General features: G+C 53.5%; 4 protein-coding genes and 1 pseudogene across 11 annotated transcripts; 2 read left to right on the top strand and 3 right to left on the bottom strand.

Moving 5' to 3' along the window:
• Window positions 1–808: 808 nt before the first annotated feature.
• MRPL34 (mitochondrial ribosomal protein L34) lies at window positions 809–1,900 on the bottom strand. Its single transcript, XM_039867786.1, has 2 exons — window positions 1,741–1,900; window positions 809–1,500 (listed from the first exon to the last, which is right to left on the bottom strand). Exons 1-2 carry the CDS (start codon window positions 1,812–1,814, stop codon window positions 1,287–1,289), a joined length of 288 nt encoding a protein of 95 aa, XP_039723720.1. The 5' UTR covers window positions 1,815–1,900; the 3' UTR covers window positions 809–1,286.
• Window positions 1,901–3,689: 1,789 nt separating this feature from the next.
• Window positions 3,690–9,706, top strand: ABHD8 (abhydrolase domain containing 8). 2 transcript variants are annotated; one of them, XM_039867767.1, is made up of 6 exons: window positions 3,690–3,885; window positions 5,074–5,821; window positions 6,907–6,957; window positions 7,750–7,920; window positions 8,062–8,278; window positions 9,045–9,706. In XM_039867767.1, the coding sequence occupies exons 2-6, from the start codon at window positions 5,082–5,084 to the stop codon at window positions 9,213–9,215; spliced, it is 1,350 nt and encodes a 449-aa protein (XP_039723701.1). In that variant the 5' UTR covers window positions 3,690–3,885; window positions 5,074–5,081; the 3' UTR covers window positions 9,216–9,706. The 2 variants fall into 2 exon arrangements, with proteins under 2 accessions (XP_039723701.1, XP_039723702.1); XM_039867768.1 differs by lacking the exon at window positions 6,907–6,957.
• LOC120606668 (uncharacterized) lies at window positions 6,202–6,320 on the top strand (annotated as a pseudogene).
• Window positions 9,707–10,964: 1,258 nt separating the features above from the next.
• On the bottom strand, window positions 10,965–16,885 carry ANKLE1 (ankyrin repeat and LEM domain containing 1). Of its 3 annotated transcripts, none has more exons than XM_039867764.1 (9): window positions 15,262–16,885; window positions 15,033–15,185; window positions 14,499–14,604; window positions 14,263–14,401; window positions 13,241–14,014; window positions 12,927–13,104; window positions 12,386–12,545; window positions 12,145–12,274; window positions 10,965–11,902 (listed from the first exon to the last, which is right to left on the bottom strand). In XM_039867764.1, exons 1-9 carry the CDS (start codon window positions 15,426–15,428, stop codon window positions 11,730–11,732), a joined length of 1,980 nt encoding a protein of 659 aa, XP_039723698.1. In that variant the 5' UTR covers window positions 15,429–16,885; the 3' UTR covers window positions 10,965–11,729. The 3 variants fall into 3 exon arrangements, with proteins under 3 accessions (XP_039723698.1, XP_039723699.1, XP_039723700.1); XM_039867765.1 differs by having other exon boundaries at window positions 13,241–13,474; XM_039867766.1 differs by lacking the exon at window positions 13,241–14,014.
• Window positions 16,886–17,035: 150 nt separating this feature from the next.
• BABAM1 (BRISC and BRCA1 A complex member 1) lies at window positions 17,036–23,780 on the bottom strand. Of its 5 annotated transcripts, XM_039867772.1 has the most exons (10): window positions 23,601–23,745; window positions 23,252–23,325; window positions 22,317–22,632; window positions 21,587–21,645; window positions 20,767–20,887; window positions 20,606–20,684; window positions 19,777–19,801; window positions 18,456–18,585; window positions 18,211–18,297; window positions 17,036–17,520 (listed from the first exon to the last, which is right to left on the bottom strand). In XM_039867772.1, exons 3-10 carry the CDS (start codon window positions 22,617–22,619, stop codon window positions 17,317–17,319), a joined length of 1,008 nt encoding a protein of 335 aa, XP_039723706.1. In that variant the 5' UTR covers window positions 22,620–22,632; window positions 23,252–23,325; window positions 23,601–23,745; the 3' UTR covers window positions 17,036–17,316. The 5 variants fall into 5 exon arrangements, with proteins under 5 accessions (XP_039723706.1, XP_039723705.1, XP_039723707.1 ...); XM_039867771.1 differs by lacking the exon at window positions 23,252–23,325 and having other exon boundaries at window positions 23,601–23,779; XM_039867773.1 differs by lacking the exon at window positions 23,252–23,325 and having other exon boundaries at window positions 22,317–22,670; window positions 23,601–23,746.
• Window positions 23,781–23,913: the final 133 nt, after the last annotated feature.

Below are 23,913 nucleotides of genomic sequence, written 5' to 3'. Positions count from 1 at the left end.
CCGCGCCCCCGAAGCCTCTTGGAATTTGTAGTCCGCGACTCCAGGAGGTTCCGCAGATCTCCTCCAAGTTTGCTACGCTTTTTAACATGGTATCTTATTGGGTTCTCACGGCAGCCCCGGAAGGTGGGAGCCCACCGTTAACACTCCCAATTTCCTCCTCGGGGTCCCAACCTTAGGTTTCAGCATATCTAAACTGCTCCTGCACCAGCTCTTTGAATATCTTTGAACTGACAGACTTTCTTGTTCAAACACCTCTCGTGGTTCCCCAGTGCCCCAAGGATCCAGTCCTACCTCCTTGGCTCCAAATTTGGGGCACCTTTGGCCTTCGTCCACCTTTTATCCTGACCCCTGTCCAAGCCCCTCCACTTTGGGCCCTCCCAGACCCTGCTACCTTCTCCAAGAATCCTCCCCTGACCGCATTCTTCCCAAGGCCAAGTCAGGCGCCTCGTCTGGGCTCCCATAGCCCTCACAATCTTCCTCCTAGCCCTGACTCCGCTGTGTCCAAACTGGCAGGGTACAAATCAACACCCCTCTCCCCCTCCCCCGCAACCCTAGAGTGACAGCCTGGTGAGAGCGAAGGACCCATAGAAAGTATGCAATAAGTGAAAGCTAATAAGTATTATTACTCCAAAGACACAACAAAGGAAAACAGCACCTCATTTTATAAAAGCCAAATGAGCCTCAGGGGGATAAAGTCTTGCTTACGGTCACACAGCCTATCCACAAGGGGCAGGTAGAGGATTCAAACCTCTCCCACCTCCCCACAAGCCTTCCCAGACCTGTGAAAGTTAAGACATATACACAAGTGGAAATTTAAACATTTACTAGACATTTAATGATATTAAGAAATTGTTGACTTTCTTTAGGTGTGAAAGTTTTGTGATTACGTTTTAAAGGGCCCTTATCTTGGAGAGCTGCATTCTGAAATATTTAAGTAACCAGATGCCTGAGATTTGCTTCAAAATAACACAGGAGGGGTCAGAACGGTTTGTGAATAATTGGTGGTCAGAGCTGGGTGAGTACACAGGATTCACTCACTGCACTATTCGGTGGGCTGTTGCCATAAATGTGAAATTCTTCCTAATTCAAAAGCGTAAAAAGGGACTTGGCCAAGATCTGACCTCTCACTCCCTCTTCCCGTCTACCCCCAGACTTCTATCCCTGGGTCAACCCCACAACTGGAGAAGCACTCATGTCTGAGTTGTCCAACTTCCCCACAAAAAGCAGCAGGAGAAGTCTGAGTCGAGGGAAATGCTTTAATGGAGGTCCCACCAGCAGCGTCGCACTCAGTGGCTCAGTGATTTGCGGCCCTTGAGCATGCGGCGAAGGATGACCTGGACGCCGGCTGGCGTGCTCAAGCGCTTGATCCAGCCGTGCTTGTGCTTGCGTTTGATGTTGCTCGGCTGGTACTCGTTCCCGCGAGCCTTGCCCCGGTTCGGCTGCGTAGACGGGAGTCCCCAGGAGTCGAGAAGTCCCAGCCAGGCCTGGGGTTGAAGCCACCTGCGGGGGCAGAGAAGGCGAGAAAGGTCAGAAGGGTCGCTGTGTGACTTTGCTTGGCGCTCAACCTCTCTGAGCAACCTCTCTGAGCTTCCCGATCCCTGCCGGGACAGAGTCTTGCTGCAAAAAGCGCTCCATACGTGCGCAAGTCACCCGCAAGTCATGTGGCTGGTAAACAGCTGGCGCCAGCTCCCGACACCACTTAATTTCCAGATTTGGGGGAGGGTCCCCCTGAGGACTCACCTAACATCAAGTAGCGCCGCCGACCTATTAACGCGACCCAAAAGACAACTCGGAGATCTGCCCACCAGAGCCATCTCTAGCCGCGGGTCACGCCGCCGTCGCTCGCGACAACTATTTCGAAACCCATAGGCTACGCAGCCGTGGAACGGAGACTTCTGGGAAATGTAGTTTTTCTACAGAGAAGCCCACATTGCCGCGGGGGCCTCCTGGAGTTGTAGTTCTACGCCTGCGCACCACAGGCGTGAGAGGCCATACCCTAAGAGGGGTGTAGTTCCCCTTGTGGACCAGCAGGGGCCAGCCAACGGCAGTTCCTGCGCGTGTGTACAAGCATTATATCCCGGGGTCTGCTGGGGGTTGTAGTTCCTCCTGGTGACCGACAGAGGGTGCCCTGGGGTGGCCGTGCGCAGCTGGTGGCAGCTGCAGGAAACGGCTGGTTGATCCTCCCACCTCCAGCGGGAGCCCGGCAGATGGCATACAGCTGGCTGGCAGCTTTCCTCTGGCCCCAGCCAAGTTTCCGCCCCTTGGCGGTGAGCCCAAGAGACCTGAGTTCGAGTTAGCTGGATGTCCTTGAGATGAGCTCTGCTCCTTTTCGGGATCCAGTTTCTTAATCTGTAAAACTCATGGAATGCAAGCTTGCCCTTGGCAATGCCCCCATTTGGGCTCTAGAAGAATTTTTCTAATATTCAGATCTGAGCCCCTTCCTTTCTCACACACCCTCTATGGCTCCCCATTGTCGCAGGGAAAATATTCAGCTCCTTTGGTAGGCACGTGAATCCGTCGACACACACACACATCCTAAATTTAAGACACGCCCTCCCCTGCTTAGTGTTCCCTATTCATCTTTTAAAAACTCTTTTCAGATAGTCTCTCCCCCAGCCCTGTCCCTGTTTCGAGCTCAACCTTGCCCCACATGGGAGCCTAGGGGCCCCTCAAGGGCCAGGTTCAGGGCTGAGTTCCTGTAGGCACCCCAGCATCTCCCAGCTTTGGTAGGAGGGAGCATTTAGTGCAAGAATAAACTTGTCTCTCAGGAGCACTCCGAGTGGGCAGGAGTGGGTGGCTGGACCTAATCCAGCTCTGGCCACAAATTCCAGGAGATGGGAGTGAGCAAGCCCTGTGTTCTGAACCTCTGTCCTCTGAAGTCCATCCTACCCACACCATCATTTATTTAGCAAACCAGTATAATACTACACCAGTACAATAATGCCAATAAAGTATTGAGCGATTACCGTGCTATTTTACCTGCATAGAGAACTCAAGAGAGGATTAATTTCATAGAAATATAAATGGAGTCTCAGGAAAGCAACTTGCCCAAGGTCACATATCTGTAAAGGGCAAAGGTTGCATTTGAACCCTGGCTCTCTGATTCCGGCTGGGAACACAGAGTCACCGGTTAAATTGGCCGATCTGGGAAACTCCAGTTCCCTAATTACCCAGAGGGCCAAGACTTCTGTTCAACGGTTTAACGAATAAATTTCCAGTACTTGGAATCATACAGCCGAGGTTCCAAATCCCATTTCTGACTCCCCTCCACTTGCCTTGTAACCTTGTACCCTTTATGAGCCTCTATTTCCCCACCTGAAATTGGAAAGATCTGGGAGTCTCCAGACAGAAAGATCAGCTCAGAGGAAGGGGTATGGGGGCTTCATTTCGAGGGGACAGGGCAGTTCGGAAGCAGGGGCTGGACGAAGGGATCTTAGTCGCAGCGAGGGGTCTCCGGGTGCCACCTCTTAGAAGCTCTGCAAACCCCAGGTTGCGACCCCTCCTCGGCCCTGGGCCAGGCCCAATCCCTTCCTCCTCCTTAAGCCCCTGAAGGGGGCGAAGTCTTTGCTTCCAGAGCCCGCCCCCATCCTGGAGATGCCGCTTCTGATTGATAGTCTAACTAGGCCAGGTCAATCTGCAGCTGCGATTGGTCGAGATGCCCGTCCGTCGGTACGTGGCTCCGCCCCCCATGCAGAGACTTAAAGGGCCGGTTTGCTCAGCAGCGGTGGGATGGCCCCTCGCTGACCCACCAGGGCCCGCTCTGGCCCGCGGTAGACGCACCCGGTCTGACCCTGCGCCATCATGTAAACGGCACCCGCAGGCAGACGGTGACTTCTCTGCCGGGGACCCCTCCGCCCTGCCCAGGGCCCGGGGACCCTCGATGAGGTGAGCGAGTAGTGGGCCCTGGGAGGGTGATGTCGAGGTCCCCCCGGCTTCCACTTCAGAGCGGAGTGACCACAAAGCCCGCTCTCGGACTCTTAGGAAGCTGCGGAGCCCCAGTGGCCTTGACCCTGCCACAGGGCTGACGGGCACTCGGAAGGCAAGGACCTCTCTGGGGAGGGGACTGATGTGGCGCACGTGTCCTCCTCCGCAATCTGGGGTTGGGACCCCGCCAGAGTAGGGGGATGCGGCCTGCTCCCCCTCCATCAGCAAGTACGGTCCACTGAAGGCCTTCAGCGTGCGTTATTCCCGCGGCTCCAAGGATGGGCACAGGGGAGGAGTTGGTCCCATCTCCAGGGCCAAGACAATGGGGGTGTGCTGCGCGGGTATCCCCCTCGAGTTATGTAACTGCCTGTGGTTGCCATGGACACAGTGGTATTGGCCCAGGGAGCAGGATTGAGGCCTGGAAGCCCCCAGGCAGAGTACTGCCTTCTCTGTCCTCATGTCCACCATTGGGGTTTGTGTGGCAGACCCCCAGAATCTAGTGTCTGGGCCTCTGCTTGTTCAGTCTGTGAAACAGACCCAGCACCCCATGGTCTTGGAGAGATAGACAGGCCTCTGGAGCTCAGTCCCTAACCCCATCCCCAAGGGTCTCACCTTTCAGGATTCAGATTCAGAAATCTGGGACTGGGGCTCATTAAGATTTGCACAGTTTTAGATGCCTTCAGAAGCCCTCAAGACACGTTAGTTTAGTAATAGTGAGTTACTGAAAGAATGCATGCATGAATGAATGAACGGATGAATGAATGAATGAATGAATGGGCTTAGGAAACCATAGCTGCTATAAATCTGAACTGGGGGAGGTCCTTAGCGCTGAGCCACATTTGCTGCAATGCCCCCCCCCTCCAGGAAGTCCTCCCTGACTACACGACTATGGATGCTCCTTATTTGTCAGCCATAGCCAGGTCCTCTCTAAGATAGACTAAGCTGGCCCAGGAGGGTAGCCTACCACTGCTCAGGCACTGACCAGACGGAACATGTTGGTGCTTGGCTAGCTTTGGTCTTCGAAAACTGGAGCCTAGAAGTGGTGTCCCAGGGTGACTCACCTGATCCAGGTGTGGGAAGTAGATGCTGTGGAGGTGGAGGGCTCTGAGTTTCCACCGCCCCTGAGCTGGCTGTCACCCCCACTCACAGGACACATCATGCTGACTGGGGTGACTGACGGTATCTTCTGCTGCCTACTGGGCGCGCCACCCAATGCAGTGGGGCCGCTGGAGAGTGTGGAGTCCAGCGATGGCTACACTTTCGTGGAGGTCAAGCCTGGGCGTGTACTGCGGGTGAAGCACGCTGGACCTGCTCCGGCCCCTACCCCACCTCCATCGCTGCCTGACACTGCCCAGGGGGACCGGTCTGGCTTGGTCCACTGCCAACGCCGAATCACCGTGTACCGCAACGGGAGGTTACTAGTGGAGAATCTGGGCCGGTCACCACGAGCTGACCTCCTACACGGGCAGAATGGCTCCGGGGAGCCGCCAGCCTCTCTAGAGGTAGAGCTGGCAGACCCAGCGGGCAGTGATGGCCACTCGGGCACGGGCAGCAGCGGGAGTGGCAGCGCAGGGCGACGGCGGCGAGCCCGGCGCCCCAAGAGGACCATCCACATTGACTGTGAGAAGCGCATCACCAGCTGCAAGGGTACCCAGGCAGATGTGGTGCTCTTTTTCATCCATGGCGTTGGTGGCTCCCTGGCCATCTGGAAGGAGCAGCTGGACTTCTTTGTTCGCCTGGGCTACGAGGTGGTGGCACCCGATCTGGCCGGCCATGGGGCCAGCTCAGCACCTCAGGTGGCTGCAGCCTATACCTTCTATGCGTTGGCAGAGGACATGCGCGCCATCTTCAAGCGCTATGCCAAGAAGCGAAATGTGCTCATTGGGCATTCCTACGGGTGAGCCAACACTGGGGTGGGGGTAAGGGATGGGGGCTGGTAGGGACTGGACACCCCTTTGTAAAACACTGATTTCCCTCTGTGAAAGATCCCATTAACATCTGCAACGAGACAGGGATTCCCACCACCGGTACTGTTGTTTCGCATTTTTTAAAAGCAGTGTTTCTCGCTATTGACATTTTTGATTAGGTAATTATTTTCTATGCCCTGTAGGATGTTTAGCAGCATCCCTGACCTCTACCCACTAGATGCCACTAACACAATGATCTACTGATGATCATGAAAATGAAAAGTGTCTTCAGATGCTGCCAAAGGTTCCTTGGTGGGCAGAATCACTCCAGCTGAGAAACACTGTCTTCACATAAGTTAAAAATTTGTCAGTCTACGGCCATGCCACCCTGAACGTGCCCGATTCCATTTAATCTCAGAAGCTAAGAAGGGTCGGGCCTGGTTAGTACTTGGATGGGAGACCATCTAGGAAGACCAGGTACTGTAGGTGTAAATAAAAAATGAAAAATAAGGGATTGTAAGCTGACAAGGTCCTTGCAATCTGTGAGGTCAACCAAGGATTACTTCACCTAAAAAAAAAAAAAAAAAAAATTTGTCATCATGGAGAGAACTCCAAGGAAGGGCTAATTGGAATCCTGTAAATTCTGTTTACAAGGCACAGTTTACTATAATTTACCCTCCCTTAAAGGGGTGATAGATAATACCATCTAGCATTCAGATGAGAGTCCACTTGATGGAAGGCTCTGAGCCTGGGTGTCTGATCACCATCAAGGGCTACCACTCCTTCCTTTACCCAGTGGGAAAGGCAAGAGTCAATCAGCCAGCCAGGTTGAGAACCACTAGTTTAGCAGTTGTAGCCCATGCAATTAGACAAAAAAAATAAATGTTACATAAATTCCCAGAAAAATAGAAACTAGGATGGGAGGTAACATAGCTCTTATTTTGTTTATATGATAACAACACCACAGTGGATGCTTATGCTAAATGATTTCCTCCAATTAAATGAGCCCCCATCTGAGGTAGTTCCTGTGACCCCATAACAATGCTATGAGGTCAGCACAGTTACTCTTTCACAGGTGTGGAGACGGAGGCTCAGAGAGGTTAAGCAATCTGCCCAAGGGCACACAGTGAGTCACTGGCACAGTCAGGTTCACCTGACTTCTGCCTGTCCTATTGTCCTTCTTTACAGCAGAGATTGGCACATTTTTTCTTACAGGGCCAGATAGTAAATATTTTAAGTTTGTGGTCATACACTGGTCTTTTTTGGAACGTCACAACTCTAATATCATAGCAGGAAAGCAGCCATAATTGTAAGTGGGCATGGCTGTGTTCCAATAAAACTTTATTTACAAAATATTTTACAAATTTACAGAATTGTGACCTTAGTTTACAAAAACAAGTGGCCAGCTTTAGAGGGAGTGAGGAGTTGGACTGGGGGGTGCTCCTCGGGCTGCACTCTCCCACCTTGTCTAAGGCAGGCAGATATGGCACACCAGAGGCCAGTGAGAGAAGATCCTTAAAGGGAAGAGATTCACAGGAAAATGACTTTCTCAAGGCAACCAAAGGGTTTGTTTAATCAGACTGCTTTCCCAACACTTAGCAATAAGTAACTCTTACCCCTTTGGAAATCATGGTGACTTTGAGGATCTGATGAAAGTTATATATTTGGATCCTCTCTCTCAAAAAAAAAAAAAAAAGATATACACACACACACACTCAACACACAAGCTCACAATTTTGGGGCATTCAAGATGCCCCACACATAATTCACCCGAATCTGGTACCCATGGTCCCCAGGGGGAGAATCTTGGCCTTCAAAGACCTGCCTCTGGGGTGAGGGGAGTATATTAACTCCCTCATTGCCTGTACTCTGCTGACCACCACCCTTCAACCCCACCCACCACCCATCCACTGGGCAGTGTTTCCTTCTGCACGTTCCTGGCGCACGAGTACCCAGACCTGGTGCACAAAGTGATCATGATCAATGGCGGGGGCCCCACAGCGCTGGAGCCCAGCTTCTGCTCCATCTTCAACATGCCTACGTGTGTCCTGCACTGCCTGTCACCCTGCCTGGCTTGGAGCTTCCTCAAGTGAGTGACCCCAGCCCTGGCAGACCGCAGTGCCTCCCCAAGTTGGGTGGAAGGGGAGGCTGTACAACTGGGGCTGGCATGGGGGTCACCCCTGGTGGCCTGGATGGCACAAGGGCTCCAGCAGTGCCTCCTCACCACCAGAGCCGGCTTCGCCCGCCAAGGGGCCAAAGAGAAGCAGCTACTGAAGGAGGGCAATGCATTCAATGTGTCATCCTTCGTGCTGAGGGCCATGATGAGTGGCCAGTACTGGCCCGAGGGCGATGAGGTCTACCACGCCGAGCTCACCGTGCCTGTCCTGCTCGTCCATGGCATGCACGACAAATTTGTGCCAGTGGAAGAAGACCAGCGCATGGCTGAGGTAGGGCATGGCACCCCGGTCACCACACCCCCAAATCGCCCACTTGAAGCCCAGGGCGACTCAGCTGTATTTTCCAACCCCAGGGACGTGAGAGGTTAGATCGAGGGTCAGAGGTGGAATTCAGAAAGTGGGGCTTCCCTGGCCACCTGTTAGGATTATACATTTTCCCCCAGCACATAAAAAAATACTTCACATCTGAGATTTGTATAAGTGACCAGTAACAGGCTACAGAATTCTTGGAGAGGGTGGGCCAGGGGTCTTCAGGTCAGAGATTGCCAAAAAATGGTCTTGGGATCTTTAATACTTTGAATAGCTCTGGACCAGCAGTTCTTAACCACTGATGATTATGCTACCCCACCCCCCGCCCCCACCAGGGGACACTTAGAAATATCTGTAGACTTTTTGGTTGTCATGACGGAGGAGAGGGGAAGGCGCTACTGGCATCTGGTGGGTGGAGGCCAGGGATGCTGTTCAACACCCTGAAATGAACAGGATGGCCCCACAGCAAAGAAGGATCCAAATGTCAGTAGTGCTGAAGTTGAGAAATCCTGCTCTGGACATATTGTAGGAACTTAATAAATATGGAGTGAATATCGAGTTGGGCTCCAGCAGGGCAACAGGCCATCTTCCAGCTTCCTCTTGGGCACAAGTGGAGGGATGAAGAGTAGACTACAGGAGGGACTTCCCTATGTTTCAGGCCATGGCTGGCTGGCAGGGAGTCCAGGGCATCCTGGCCCCACCCGCCCTGAACCTGTCTCCCATGCAGATCCTGCTCCTGGCCTTCCTGAAGCTCATTGATGAAGGCAGCCACATGGTGATGCTGGAATGTCCAGAGACGGTCAACACGTTACTCCACGAATTCCTGCTCTGGGAGCCTGAACCCTCACCCAAAGCCCTGCCAGCACCCCCGCCCGTGCCCCCAGAGGAGAAGAAGTAGCCCCTGGGCGGGCCAGGCATCACCAAGGAGCGAGGAGCAGGATGGAAGCCGGCTCCAGGTCTGCAGCCAGGACCACCTGGGCAAGTTGTTTCGCTCTGGTGGTGAGCGAGGTCAGGCGGGGAAGACAACCCCAGGCTGGCTGGGCAGGGCCTGGTGTTTGAGGGAGCCAGGTGGACACCGCTCTCTGCTTGCGTCCTGTGGGGCCCATCCCGTGGCAGCTGGAACGCCCGTGGAGGATGACCTTGTACAGAAGCCCCCTCCCCCATCAAGGCCATGGCTGAGGCTGGCCGCCCACCCTGCTATCTTCCATGTCTGCAGTGCTTGATCCAGGGACCCTCCGGGCCCCGCCCTATTGCCCAAGACCCTTGCCCTCTCCCCATTCCTCAGTGCTGGGAGCTGTTGTCACCCAAGGGGGAAGAGATTTGGGGGCCTGATGCCACCGAACCTGCACATCTCAACTTGTAACTCAATAAAAAGAAGTGACAATCCGAGCCTCCGGACCTGTGCTGGGTGACTGCAGGGTGGGGGGTGCCCTAAGGCCTGTTTCCCCATCTGCAAATCGGGCTGATGCTTCCCCCTCAGGGCCTTCCGGGCTAGCTTCCATGTTTCCCCTCCCTCTGAATGCAGGGGTGCTTGGACAGTATTCCCAGCAGAAGACAGATAGTCAAGGGGTGAACTCCCAGTCGCTGGAGGGGAGGAGGTCCAACTGAGGTCCATGCAGAGGTTGAGTAGCCATAATTGAGTGCCAGCTGTATACAAGGCCCTGTGATGAGGGCTTGAGACCCACGGATTTACTGAACCCCCTTCGCCCCATGCCACACAGCAGTTCAGTGCTTTTTACCATCTCATTTATCTTCCAACTTGATTTAGGGTAGCTTTCGTCATAAAGATTATTTTTATTCTGAAGCCACCAAATCTTTGGTGGATTTTCCTGCCCTATGGCCATATTCTTGCTCCTCTGTATTTTATCTTAATATATCTAGGTACACCTGTGGTTTGTATGGATGGTGAAAGGAGACAATTGTCTTCTCTGTTGTTGCCTCTTGAATCCTTTCCCTACTGGTTTGTGAGCCGACCTTTTGTTTAGTCCAGGGATTCTCACCAGAGGCATGGCTGTCCCTGGTTTTGATTGTTACACCTAGGAGGGAGAGGGCCACATCAGCATCTAGTGGTTGGAGCCCAGGAATGCCATCAGACACCTTACAACGCAAAGACAGTCCCCATCCAAAAAACCATCTGGTATCAAGTGTCAGTAGAGCTGAGGTTGGGAAACTAACAAATCCTATCTCTTTCCCAGCGACCTGTTTGTGAATTCCTGGGCAGATGGCATGCTGTTTTAATTGCTGTCTCTTTATCAGGAGACTTGGTGTCTGTGAAGCTGCCCAGTTCAGAGAGAGGTTTCTTCAGTTCAGTTAAAGTGGGAGAGCCCAGAGCCCCTCCAGAGCCTGGTACCTAATTACAAAAACAGCCAGTCCCGCTCAGGGAGAGACAAGGATCTCTCAGTGGAGAAACCGACATGAACCTCCGCCCCCTGCAGGACCTAGTTGGTTGAGTAGCAGTGACGGGCAGGTGGTGAACCCAATGAGGCAGCAGATCTCCCCAAGTCCCTAAACCTATGGACGCTTTGAAGAAGCAACTTCTGGAAAACTGAAGTGATCCCTCCAATACCTCACCAGTACCCTGACCTGGCATTTTACTAAAGCTCTTTGCATATGTGAATAGTTCGAAATCGCAGGGCATCACCAGAAATCAAGGTTATTAATCCCATTTTATAGTGGAAGAAACAGGTTCAGAGAAGCGACGTCAGGAAACTTGTGTCGCTTAGTGATCCCAAGGGCTGGTGTCTCACACCCACACCCCACACCCTCCCCAGCCCTGGCCTCCTGTCACCAGACACAGTCAGCCCTTCCAGAGCATCAGGGCAACTCTCTTCTCCCCCTGAGACTTTCCACTTGGGCCACCTCTGGCTCAGTGAAGGGCTCTGAGCCACACCCCAATGCATGACTTTGTTTAATCGGATTCCCACAATGACCTCTGAGGTAAGACCTCTCACTGCCCCCATTGTACAACTGAGGAAACTGAGGCTCAAACAAATTACTGGTCTGAGGTACCACAGCTGGAAAGCAGCAGAACCCAGCTCTTGAGTTGGGGCAGATTCCATTCATTTGGCTGAGGAAGACCCCAGCCCACACAGTATGGGTCCCCTGTGTCTGGTATATAAAAGTAGACTTTGTCCACCCAGACAGGACCAAACTGCCAAAACACTGGAATATTCCAAAGCACCAAATGTTCCAAATAACCTTTTGGTCTATTTGTTCTTCTCCCTGGGAGCTCACTATCTTTCCAGTAGTTCTGTCTGTAACAAATTACTCTTGTAGCCTGAGGAGATCTGCCCCGTTGCCCCCTTCACCAGCCTTCTAGAGCTGGAGATAGAGGGATGCTCTAAGCACAAGGCAGCTGGAACAATCGAACACCCTGATTGCTACCCAGGCTGGATGGGTAATTTCACAGTGCTCAGCTGCGGGCTTGGATGTCCTGAGGTCGCAACTCTCGTTCACCCTCAGCCAGAAAGACGAGGAGGGCACGGTGCAGCAGATGTACCCCCAAGCGGCGGCGCCGGGCAGGTGGCCAGCTCGCCACCACGCCATAGCAGTGTCCTTGTTTCTGGTTAGTCAGCGTCCGGATCCCTAGAGAGATTAGGGATGAGGTCACAGGAGCAGCCTCAGCAAACTTCCAGTAGAAGTATGTGACAGTGAACCCACTGTGTATTGCCTTCAAGCAGGGATCAACCAAGCAGCAAAATATGTACGGGTACGTTGCTGGTGCTCAATAATTGTTCATTGAACAAATAGCCCTGAGAGGGAAGGGGTGACAGAACTGGTAGATCAAGTACCCTCCTATGAACCCCATCCACAAGCCACGCACTCACCTAGAGCATCCACAAGACACGCCTCTCGAGTGTAAGCTTCCACAGCGATCACATGCTGGAAGCAATGCAGGGAGACAACGCCATGACCACTGGCCCAAATGTCCAAGATCTGGCGTACCTTGGGGCAGGCCTGATGGGGGGAGCCAGGGCAGGGTCAAGGGTAGGCTCCTCAATCCCCTCCTTCCTCTACCTGCCCACGGCCTGGCTGCCCCCACCCTGACCCTGGTCCTTATCCTCACACCTGTTTTCCTGGCCGCCCATGGTAGTCGAGGGCCTCCCAGAGGTGGACATTCGGCCGAGCCCGTGTCCCCTTGCCCACATAGAAGATGGCATGGACAAAAGTCCGAAGGCATTCAGCCAGGGTCAGTGAGAAGGCTCGGGCTGGCAGGTCCTGAGTCTCCCTGGATGAAAGGGATGGCTCAGAGAGGAAAAAGAGACAAGAGTTGCCCTAGAGAAAGTCTCTAAGGTCACAGAACAAATTGAACTCACAGGGCAGAGAGTCGTGGCTGCTCCTCAAAGACACTCAGCAGCTTGAGACGGCTCTAACCACCCTTTATAGATAAAGAAGCTGATGACCAGAGAGAGCCAGTTCCCTTTCTGAGGACACACAGCATATAAGAACCAATCCCATAGCTAGGCAATACGTTTTGTTTAAAAAAAAAAAGGCATTTGAACTTAATTACTTTAAAATAAAATTAGCTTTTTAAACAAACAAACAAAAAAAGAACTAATCTTAGAAATTTTCAGTTCCCACCTCTGGGTCCCACTACTGCCCTGAGTACCTGGGGTCCAGAAGCAGATACGTGAAGCTGGACTTCACAACACCCTCCCGCCACCTCCTGCCAGGATCCGGCCGCTCAAACTGCCGAGCAAGTGCATCCTCGTCTGCCTGAGCATCTGGGATTCGGCCTGTCCTCAAGGCCTCAGATAGCTCTGGGCTGTGCCCTGCAAAGTCTGGGCCTGGGAGAGAAAACTAAGTCAAGGAAAACAAAAAGGGGTGGTTCTCAGCGACAAAGTGAGAAGTGAGACTGAGAGCAAAGGGTCTCCAGAGATTCCTGGATGCTCTTTGAACTCTGGATGCCCAGAAGGGACTAACCGGGTACAGCCTGGGATTCTTCTAGTCGTCGGAGATGGTATGGCCGGGCAGAAGGCGTGATGGGGCCTGGGCTCTTGCCAAGTGTCCGGAGCCCTTGCGGCAGCTCAAGGTCAGATGTGGTGGGGTCTGGCAGGCACCAGCAAGAGGGAAAGGGGTCCTTGCCACCTGTGGAACTTTCCTCATCCTCTGTCAGCCAGAGAGCGGCCACATCCCTCTCAAGGGACCCCTGGTCGTCTGTTAGGAAGTGAAAGTTGGGGGATCCAGGCAGTGGTTCTTGAGGGAGGCTGTGGGCTAGGCTTGCATCTGGGAGGGAGATGGTGTTGGGGGAGGCATCTGTCAAGGTCAGAGTCAGGGCCTGTAGACCAGCATTTAGTTCAGTCTCTTTGAAGGCCATGACGGCTCCATGCGCCTGCTGTGGTGTGCATGGAGACCTTGGCAGCCTCTCAGATGTCTGGACACCAGGCAGTAGTTGCTGCCTGGTCTGGGGCAATGATACAGCCCACTGAGAAGTATGGGGGGCTGGGTCCTCAGCTCCAGAGGCCTCAACTGCTGTGACAAAGGAGGCATCTGAACTGCAGTCCCACAGCTCTTGGGGAGACTCTAAGCTGTCATCCTTGTCAGCAGTCTCAGAGTGAGCAAGGAAGCTGGGGGGTCTGGGGCCAGCTTCCAGGCCCATGTCCCTGCTGTCACTTCTGCCCAGTGCTGTGGAGTCCAGTGTCACATCAGGAGGTCCAAAGGGGCTGATGTTCAGCCTCTTTCCCCTGGGGCGTGGGCCTGGTGCAGAGAATGAGAGTGGGAGTCAAAGAAGAGGGGAGAGGGAGCCAGAGCCAGAGATGGAAGTTGGATCAGATAGAAGAAGGCAGCTGGAGTCAAAGGGAGGAGAGAGAGAGTGAAGTCAGAGTTGACTAGAGAGATACTGGCCGTGAGAGAGTCAGAACCAGCAGTAAACTGTGGACATCAGTGAGAGACACGATAAGCTGGTTCAGAGGCCAAACCCCCGTGGCCGCGCAGGCCCCACTCACCGCCAGACTCAGGCTCTAGCTCCTCGGTCTCTGCCCGGGTCCTGGTCGGAGTCCTGGTCAGCATCTGGAGCTCCCTCAGGACGTGCGCACAGTCCTGGTGCCCCTGCTGCTCCGCCAGGTCCAGAGGACGGAGTCCGTCCTGCAGTGGCACAGTCAGCAGGGGGCGCCCGAGGTCCCTCTTCCCTCCCTACGTCCCTATGGGTCCGCCCTGTTGCTCCCGGAGCTGGGCCCCTCACCTGGTCACGCAGCGCCGGGTCCGCTCCCTGGCTCAGCAGCAGCTCCATGCCGCGGAGACAGCCCCAGCCAGCGGCCACGTGCAGCGGTGTCAGCCCCTCGGCCGATCTGGGGCAGGAGTGGAGGAGGGGTCAGCGGAGGAGGGAACTTGATCTCCGCCCCGGAGCCTTGGCCCTCAGTCCCTCATCCCTATCCGCCAGCCTGGGACACCACTCTTGGAACCCAGATCCTGCGCCCTCCGGCTGGGACCCAAACGTCTGCTCTCTGACCCTAGAGATTCTACTCCCAGATCCGAAACTTCGATACCTACTTTGGCCCCAGCGCAACCGCATACCTCATCCTCGGTCTGGGACCCTAGCCTCCGTCCTGGCACCCTCAGGATCCCTCCCCTGATTCCGCAAGCTCCGCCCTCGGGCTTCGAGTCCCCATCCTTGGACCATGAGACGCCTTCTTCTGCACTCCAAGTCTTCGCCCTTGGACTCGGGAGACCCTCCACTGCACGGTAGACCCCGCCCCGGACCTAGGCCCCGCCTCACCGAGCGTTGGGGTCTCCGCCTCGACGCATCAGGACCTTGAGGCATCGCAGAGCGCCGGGGTGCTGGGCTCCTGCCGCCAGGTGCATGGCAGCCGCGCCATCCGGGAGCACCAGGTTGGGGTCGGCGCCACGGCGCAGCAGCTCCTCCACGACACTGCGATCAGGGGTTCGGAGTGGACCACAACTCTCGCCTCCCGCCCTGGCCCGTCCGCACCAGGCCCTGTCCTCACCGTGGCTCTTCCTCCCGCAGCGCTGCCCGCAGCCGCCACTCCAAGCCTGTCACTGCGCCCATACTTGCGCGGTCCCCTAGCCCCGCGGTTCCGTCTGCCAGTTTCAAATTTTCCGCGGCACCCCTGTGCGCACGCGCTGCCACGCTGCTTGGCTCGGGTCTCCACATCCGCGTGCCGTGCAGGTTGCTTAGCTAGGGGTGCCCTGCGCCGCACTAGCGTGTACTTCGGGGTCGGAGAGTTTCAGTGGCTCGGTCCCCTAGTGGCGCTCAGGCAGGACCTGGAGCTGCCGATAAGGGCCTGGGGGAGATGAAGTCCGCCTGGTGTGCCACTATCTCATCTCAAAACGGGAAATGTGAACGCACCCTTCTGGAGGAGGTGGAGCTACAACTCGGGGAACTGGCGGTGACTGCAGGGGAACCCTCTGCGGAAGAGACCTCCATTAGCGCGCACTCAACAGCTTCCGCTTCCAGATGGGTTGCGCATTTTCAGTCTCCCAGAGCTGGGAGTCCATGGCTTTGGGCGCTGGGACGTCAGGGCCTTAGTTTCCCCATCTGCAAAATGGGGGCATAATCCCTTCCCGGCTTGTGTGATGTTGAACGAGAGTTTCATCACAGGGGTCTGAAACACAGGTGCCCAATGCTGGTGGGAAGGAACAGCTGTTATTCAATGAAGCTATTTTCATTTTATCTAGAACTGAGAATGTAGCTGATGAACTTTTTCACAATTGTTCATTTTCCAGAAAGATAGTTGAATAGTGGACCTGTTATGTCTATCTTGTCTCCCTTTTTCTGAGGAGTACCCACACTATTTCCTGGTGGACTTGTAACCCTCCCTCAAAAGAGGCTTGATCCAGGCCTGGACACTCAGAACATCCTGGAGTTCTGGCCCATGGCCCAGGAAAGGCGTCTTACGGGGGTGGCTGGGAACCCTCACTTCATTTGGGCTGGGATTTGGGGAGTGGTCACAGCTGTTAAACAGGAAGCCCTAATTTGGGGTGCAGTGAAGTAGCCTTTACTCAAAACACCTCAATGGGGAGCAACACCATCCCCTTCAGCAATTGCCCTTAGTGTTTCAGCTCCAGCCAGAGACCCAGTCTTTGGTAGAAAAGGAATGAGCACACCCCAGCCGGAGAGGACCTGACATAGCAAAGCCCCTTAGGCAAATAAAGACTCCAAATCCTTAGTTTGATTGGTCCAAAAAAGCACTGTCCTGATTAGTCAGAATGGAGCCAATCTGACTGGTCAAAGATGCTAATGAGGATACAGCAGCCAGCTCCAATTGGATGTTAGGTGGGTATATCCATACTATCGGTTGAAATTCCAAGAACTCCTTTATAAAAGTTGACTCAATCTACAAGAAGTTCAGAGCAAAACGCAGACAGTTTAGTGCAGGCTTCTCCCCGAAGCTCTAAGCTCCTGTTCCTGTTTGGTAATGGCTGCTAGGGTTTTGTTTGTTTTTCCCCTTAATTTGAGCCCAGTTAGCTACCAGGAGCCCTTATTGGTAGGCACTTTCTTTCCTGGGGTGGATGCAGCCATCTCACCCCATTCCACAGGTTGGGAGGAAAGCAGAACACACTGAACACCAAACATGCAGGGTATTAAAGCCCACTCAAATAGCAATGTCGTCTAAACAGCTGGATACAGCCAAGCCTGAAGTTGCACCTTGGCTTCTCATCCACAAGAACCAAGACATTTCCCTTCCTGTTCAATGGGTGGGATTTCTATCACTTGCAACCAAGGAGACCCCAATTAACACAAGGTGATTGGTGTGGATCTCACTTAGGGATTTCTCAGATTTTTATTCTGATGACAAAAATCGCACAATGAAGAACAAAAATTACAACTGATAAAGAGTGGGATGTGTGCTGGGAAATATGGGGAATGAGTGCCCAGTCCCTGGGATGTTTCCTAGAATCTTGGGTTTCCTTCCACGGCTCCCAAGTACCCTGGGTGGCTCCTTGAAGAACCCCCAGGGGTCCGATGGGCCCCAGTTTGAGAACCAGCACTCTAGGCCATGGGTTTCATTGTATAAGAAGGTTGGACACTCAGGGATGGTTCAAACAGTGGCCTCAACTTCGGTGGCTTCATCCTCCTCCTCCAGCAGGCTGTAGGAGGCATGGCTCTGGCAGGGTCGCTGCAGTGGGTGAGCCAGCAGCTTGGCCATACAGTTGTGCAACTCGAGGGCTGGTCCAGCCAGCGCCACCTCATACTTGTAGCTGGTGCCCTTGGTATCCAGGCTGCCCATGAAGGCGAACATGTCCTGTAGGAGGCCAGGAAGGGGTTCTTCAGGCAGGCGTTCTCCTGATAGGCCCTCCTCGCCCCTGGAGGATTTCCCAGAGGAGGGGGCATTAGGGGTGGGTTCTGAAGGATGAAGGAATTTTGCCAGGCAGAAAACAATCCTTCATTCAGCAAACATTCCCTGCACCCATCCACTGTTAGAGCTTCCAGTCTGGAGATAGCTGGATGCAAGTTACCCTCCAGGCCCCATGCAATCTTCCTTGAGGAGCAGGGAAGGCTCCCCAAGGTAGGGATCTTTGGCTTGAATACTAAGGTAGGAGTAGGAGCTGGTCTCAACTCTCCCTGTTCACAGCTGAGGCTCAGAGAGGTAAGTGGCCCACTTGAGGTTCTACAGCTGGTTCAGTGCTGGGACATGAATGACCAGCAGAGCCTGGGAAGGCAGGGAAGGAAGGGTGCTCCAAGCAGAGGGTACAGCTAGGGCAAAGGCAGGAAGAGAGAGGAGCAGATGTTGGGAATGAAGTGGGCAGGTCCCTACGTACTCCCAGGCCCACTATCCCAACAGCCTCCATGAACCCCCCAGCGGATATGTGGAAATGCTTGCTGAATGACTGAATGACCAGGATCCAGGAGGTGGTGTCCACCAGACCCCAGGTAGGCAGGTTCTGAGATACCCTATCTATACTCACCTGCCCCACACCCCCCATAGCCTCACCTTCCAGCTCATCTCCTCCTCCTTCTCGTCAGCACCATTGTGGATGTAAACGACATCAAAGAAGAAATATGGGCACTGGAACATTTTCTGCAAGGGAATACTAGCCTTTGGTTACCCTGTGCCCTCATAACCACAATTCCCCAGCTTCTGCCTCGGACTCTGGGAATCTGCCTGTAGGTGCCCTAGCTCCTGTGCTCAGGAAGTCCCTCCTAGTGTCTCACCACCCTCTCCCAGGCCTCAGTCACCTTCATGGGCTCAGTAAGGGAAAACTGGGGCTGGCAGGGCGGGCGGCTGTAGACAAGGATGGTGCGGACTACGTATGGAGGCGGGATCGTCTGCACGTTCTCTGTGACTGGCAGCTCCGTCTTCTGCTGGCTGCACAGTGGGGAGAAAGAGGACAGGTCGGAACATACTCTAGGGGTCTCCCACTGTCATCACCCTTGCTGGGCACATAAGGCCCCATTCTAACCCCTCCCAAGTTCACTGCTGCCTCTGAGTTTTCCCACGTGTTGTTCCCTCTACTCAGAGCGCCTCCCCAGCCTTACCCGTCTGCTTGACCTCTCCTGCTCCATCCAGGAGGCTTTGCTAACCCCAAAGCTGGATGCTCTGGCCATCCTGAGCATCCCCCATCACTGCCTGGAGTTGGCCTTGTCCCACCAGGCCAGGAGACACCTAGGCAGGGATTCAATCTTATATGCTAAGTTAGCACATATTTCCCCACTCGGCCACAGCTAGATCTCATGTTGGGCCGACAGCACTAAGAAGAGGGCTAAGGTCCTTCCTATGTAAAAAGCAAAGTTGATCACAAACAGGAGAAAAGCTGACTTCCTCACAGAAATAATAGGTAAAGAGGACAGACAAATATACAAATCACTGAGAGAATATCAAATGGCTTAAAAATGAAGGAGAAAAGGCTCAAAGAAAAGCACAGCAGAACATGTGGCCTCTTCCCACAATCACACAGGCACAGCTTTCAGCAGCATGGTCAATCCTGGTGCCAGGGGAAGTAAACGAGCTAATTTCTGGAGAAGTGCTTTGGCAATGTCTAGCAAAATTAAAAAATTCTCCCTACTCCCTGATCCAGTATATCCTCCATTATGAATTTACCCCACGGGTTCTCTTGCAAAATTTGCTGAGATGTTTGTACCAAGTTAATCATGATGGTAAAGGCAACAGAAACATGGGTTAGAACTGTAGGGTCCATGAGCTAAGAATGGATTTGATATTTTTAAATGATCAGAGGGGAAAAAAAACCAAAAGAATATTTCGTGACATGTAGAGATAATATGAAATTCAAATTTCAATGTCTGTCAATAAAGTTTTATTGGCACACAGCCATACCCATTTGTTTCAGTATGGTCTGGGGCTGCTCTGGGAGTACAACAGCAAAGTCCAGTCATCATGACAGAGACTACATGGTCTGCAAAGCTGAAAATATTTACTGTCTGGCCTTTTATAGAAACAGTCTGCTGCCCCCATTCCCCAGGGTTAACACAATTGAGTGGAGCCTCATAGGGTCATCATGGGACTAACATGGAGAGGAGACGTGGGGAAGGGAGAACTTACATGAGGCTGAAGAGACCTTCCAGATCTGGCAGTAATGCTAAGGAGAAGGCTGATGGCAGAGCACAGGTGGCAGGGGTCGGTGGCTTCCCTCATCCTGATGCCAAGGCTTCCCTCATCCTGATGCCTGGGCACCTCTGAGCCTGGTGCTATGTCCACTGTGTGGGAAATGCGCTGTGTGACCCTAGCCTTGTCGCCTGCCCTCTCTGGGCCTACTTTCCCCCAGGACAGATCACAAACCAGTGGGCTGGCATCAGATGTCCTAAGGATCCTTGGTGATTGAAATCCCCCATTTCTCTCAGGGCCGGGGCCACTCTCCTGACAAGCAAAGAGTCATGGGTGTCCCTGTCCTCCTCCTCCCAACACTCACCAGTTTTCTAATTCACAGGGATCATATTCTATTTAAGTTTTGGGCTGCACATGAGCCTTTCATGTTAAAATCAGCATAAAGTGTGCTGTAGTGGTGACTTTTCAGTCACATACTGCCATTTATTGAGTAGCATCTGTTTAACAGGCCCTGCATGGAGTGCTCCCCCTGTGGGTGCTGTTTTGATATACAGAAGTCTAAATCAGCTGGTCTGCTTCTGTTAGGACTTTACCTCTGCAGGGATACCATGGGGTAGGAGGTTCACTGCCTCCCATTTTACAGATGAAGAAACTGAGGGTCAGAAAGGTGACTGGCCCAAGCTTGTTGTGGCATAGCTGAAATCTGGACCTGAGCCAGTCCGAGCTGGCCTCCTCCACAGTTCAGACTACCTAGATTCTGAGGATAACAGGACTAGCCAGGCCCTCCTCCCTGACTCCCACAGCACACCCCTGCCTGGAAGGATACTGAAGGTGGAGCAGGAGGCTGTTTCCAGGTCATAGAGACAGCTGCAGAGCTCACGGGGGTCGGAAGTCAGGCCAGATAGCTGTGGGGAAGCATAAGCCTCAGCAAAGTGCTCCCTTGCCCCCAGGGGACCCCAGGGAGCCCCAGCCCTGCCCCAGCCTCACCCAGGCAGTATCATCGTTCACTACCACCAGTGCAAACTCATGGCTTTTGTCGATCTTGTGTTTTGTTCGTACGAACATCTCAATCATCTTCTGGGACACATTGAGGGCATTGGTTTTAGAGCTGAGGAGGGACAGAGAGTGAGGGCAGTGGTTAAGGAGAGACCTCCTGACCTCAGGAGACAGCCCCTCACCCATCCATCCTGGGGAACCCTCCGCAGCCCCACAATGAGGCCGAGTCGCAGGACACGCAGCAGAGGGGTGGTGGAGCCCAACAGCAAACCTGGCCTAGCTGACCTTCATCTTTTGCCCTCTCCAAATGGGTCCCTCTGGCCAGCCTGGGTTTCACATCTGACCCTTGTGAGGTCTCTGACGATCTTTGCTCAGCCATGGGTGGTTAGGGGTGCCAGCAAGGGGGAAAATGGGCTTGTCTTTACCATCTCTGTGCTTCTGGTCTGTGTCAGGCCCTGCCACCCCATCCCACAGAGACCCAGCTGCTCAGGGCAAGGACTTCGGAGTCAGCTAGGCCTGCATCTGAATCCTGGCTCTGTCCATTTGTTGTGAGGCCTTGGGCAAGTCCCTTTGCTTTACTGAGTTTCCAAGTCACTAGTGTGTCATGGGCGTTGCATGACAGCTCTCACACACTTAGAATAGAACCCCGTGGGCAGATGCTGTATCATTACCAGGTATTGCTGCTACACTCTGATACTGACAGGCCCCAGGCCAGACCACAGTGGTGTCTCAGAGAGAGAGCCCTGCGTTTTGGGGGCCAGGCCCCTCCCAACCATGGCTACACATTCAAGCCCCAAAATGTCCCTCTCACCCGTTGAACGACTCCAACTTTGGCAGTGACATTTCCTCTGACAGGTCCAGACAGATGATCTGCAATAAAGTTGGAGGGTGGTGAAGGCATTGTGACCAGCAGCACCTGGAGGCTGGATGTTAACACCGCCTCCACGCGCTTGGCTTGCTTCAAGCAGCCCTGTGAAAAGGCAATAAGATGACCCCCAACTCCAAGCCAAGCCATCCAGTTTGGAATGCGGTGGCTCAAAAGAAAGAGCACTGGACTAGGAGTCTGACACAGACTCAAGGAAACAGGGGTAGAGTGGGTTGAACTGTGGCCTCCAGAAGATACACCTGCCTAGAACCTCAGGATATAACTTTATTTAGAATTAGTCTTTAATAATATAATTAAAGTAAAGATCTTGAGATAAAATCATCTGATCCCATGACATGTTTCCTTATGAGACAGAAAAGGAGACACAGAGGAGAAGATCATGTGAAAATGGAGGCAGAGATTGGAGTGATGCAGCCACAAGTCAAAGATGCCTGCAGCCACCTGAAGCTAGAAAAGGCTGGAAGTATCCTCCCCCTGAGCCTTTGGAGGGAATGTAGATTTCAGACTTATGGTTTCTAGAACCATTTGTAGTACTTTATTGTGGCAGTTCCAGGAAACTCATATAAAAGAACTGTTTACAGAACATCCCAAAAGGCAAGAATGTTAATCCAAAATCCTCGAAAGCCTCAGAGCTGATGGCTGAATTCCCACTTACCACCTTCTCTGGACAGTTGACCCTTGGTGTCCGCACCTGGACCTCAGGGGCTAGTGGAGGCACCTGCCAGGCCTTAGGGCCGACTCCTGGAGGGTTGGGAGTCCCACTGTCAGCACTGGCCGCCTCACCCTCGCCCTCGCTGCGGCTGCCCACACTGGCCTGGGCCCCCAGCGCCCGGTCCTCAGCCCCCTCAGGGTTGGAGCGTGTGCGGGGTCTTGGCTCCACTGACTGTTCTTCTTCCTCCTCCTCCTCTTCCTCCTCTTCTTCCTCCTCAGTGGGGCTGCTGGGCTCTGTCACTTCCATGGCTCCTGAGTGGCTGGATGAAGCAAGGATAAGGGAAGCCAGAATCCTTCTCTTAGGGGTTTTAAAAATACTTGGTACCAGGCAGGCCAGTTTTAAAAATACTTGGTTACCAGGCAGGTACCAGCAGCTCACTGACTATAAGTCCCTCCTCTCAGGGTCTATTTTCTCATCTGTAGAATAGGCCTTTACACTATCGGCCTGGCATTCACTCTGACATAAGATAATAGTCTCTTTTATTTTTTTCTGTAGGGCTAACTCCAGCCCCTCCTCCTTGGCCAGTGAGCACAACTGGCCACTGTGAATGACTCAGAGATGGGGACATGACTGAATATAGGCCAGTGAGGAGCAGCTCTGGGACTTCCAATAGTGCTATTATTAGGGGAGAGGGGCTTGTTAAGAGTTGCAGAGAAGATACAAATCAAGAGATTCCAGGAGCCTCTTTAGCCTTCAAGAGGGTAAAGAGAGCTCGCCTGAGTGATGCTCACCCAAAAACAGCAGACTTCTGAGCACCTAGATTCAGCTACACCTGGAATCAGTCTTATAAGCCACTAACTTCTCTTTCTTGATTAAACCAGATTGAGTTGGGTTTTCTGTTACCCGACACTGTTTCGGTGAATAAAAGAATAGTATACCTCTGAGATTCTCCTCCGTGGGCCTTGGGGGTGTCTGCACAAGGGAGGGGCGCGGATCTGTGTATTACAGGTATCTTTAAGGAAAGAGAGGACGCCAATGACTCAGCTTGTCTATCTGGGTAATGGGCTGCGGGCTGCCCGGGATGGTCTCTGAGAGTCTTGCAGCCCCCACAACCTCTAATGAAAACAAAGCCTTAGCTGCAGTAAGAGGGATGGAGGCTAGATGTAGGAGAAACCAGAGCTGGAGAAGGAGGCTTCAAGGTAGGCAAGGAGCTGTATCTCTGGGGCTCCGGGAGCTGGGCCTCTAGAGACGAGCTCTGCACGCTTCCACCCCTCAACTTCTGCTCACCGTGGCCTGAGTCGCGATCCTACTCGGCGGCCGACTCACTAGGAAGCCGCCATCTTCGCAGCCGGTCGTGGTGCGGCGCGGCCGCGACACCTCCTGGGAAATGTAGTTCAGCGGGCCGCAGAGCGAGCAGAGCTATGAATTGGATGAAGCTGGAGAGTCTTGGAAGCTGAGAGGCTGGGACTGTGCTAGGGGCGGGAGGCTGAGTGGGATGGATCTGGAAGGTGATTGGCTAAAGCAAGATGAGGCGGAGTTTTCGTTTGGGCAGACTCAGACTACGCTGGTCAGCGCTTGTACGGTGATAGGCTGGGACGAG

This window comes from Pteropus medius, unplaced genomic scaffold (assembly GCF_902729225.1).
Source record: "Pteropus medius unplaced genomic scaffold, Ma_sr-lr_union100, whole genome shotgun sequence".
Classification (NCBI taxonomy): Eukaryota; Metazoa; Chordata; class Mammalia; order Chiroptera; family Pteropodidae; genus Pteropus; species Pteropus medius.
The sequence above is the reverse complement of the archived record's forward strand: the minus strand, read 5'-3'. Positions and strand labels throughout refer to the sequence as shown.

Bases quoted from the DNA above. Each gene is read 5' to 3' on its own strand.
- MRPL34 (XM_039867786.1), bottom strand. From the start codon at position 1,814: ATGGCTCTGGTGGGCAGATCTCCGAGTTGTCTTTTGGGTCGCGTTAAT. The intron at 1,501-1,740 runs GTGAGTCCTCAG...CTGCCCCCGCAG, and splicing joins GCGGCGCTACTTGATGTTAG to GTGGCTTCAACCCCAGGCCT.
- ABHD8 (XM_039867767.1), top strand. From the start codon at position 5,082: ATGCTGACTGGGGTGACTGACGGTATCTTCTGCTGCCTACTGGGCGCG. The intron at 6,958-7,749 runs GTGAGTCACTGG...TCCACTGGGCAG, and splicing joins AATCTGCCCAAGGGCACACA to TGTTTCCTTCTGCACGTTCC. The intron at 7,921-8,061 runs GTGAGTGACCCC...CCTCACCACCAG, and splicing joins CTGGCTTGGAGCTTCCTCAA to AGCCGGCTTCGCCCGCCAAG.
- ANKLE1 (XM_039867764.1), bottom strand. From the start codon at position 15,428: ATGTGGAGACCCGAGCCAAGCAGCGTGGCAGCGCGTGCGCACAGGGGT. The intron at 15,186-15,261 runs GTGAGGACAGGG...CCCTGATCGCAG, and splicing joins CTGCGGGAGGAAGAGCCACG to TGTCGTGGAGGAGCTGCTGC. The intron at 11,903-12,144 runs GTGAGTGCGTGG...TAATCTCTCTAG, and splicing joins GTGTCTTGTGGATGCTCTAG to GGATCCGGACGCTGACTAAC.
- BABAM1 (XM_039867771.1), bottom strand. From the start codon at position 22,619: ATGGAAGTGACAGAGCCCAGCAGCCCCACTGAGGAGGAAGAAGAGGAG. The intron at 19,802-20,605 runs GTATCCTTCCAG...CATTACTGCCAG, and splicing joins AGCCTCCTGCTCCACCTTCA to ATCTGGAAGGTCTCTTCAGC. The intron at 18,298-18,455 runs GTGACTGAGGCC...ATTCCCTTGCAG, and splicing joins CCCTTACTGAGCCCATGAAG to AAAATGTTCCAGTGCCCATA.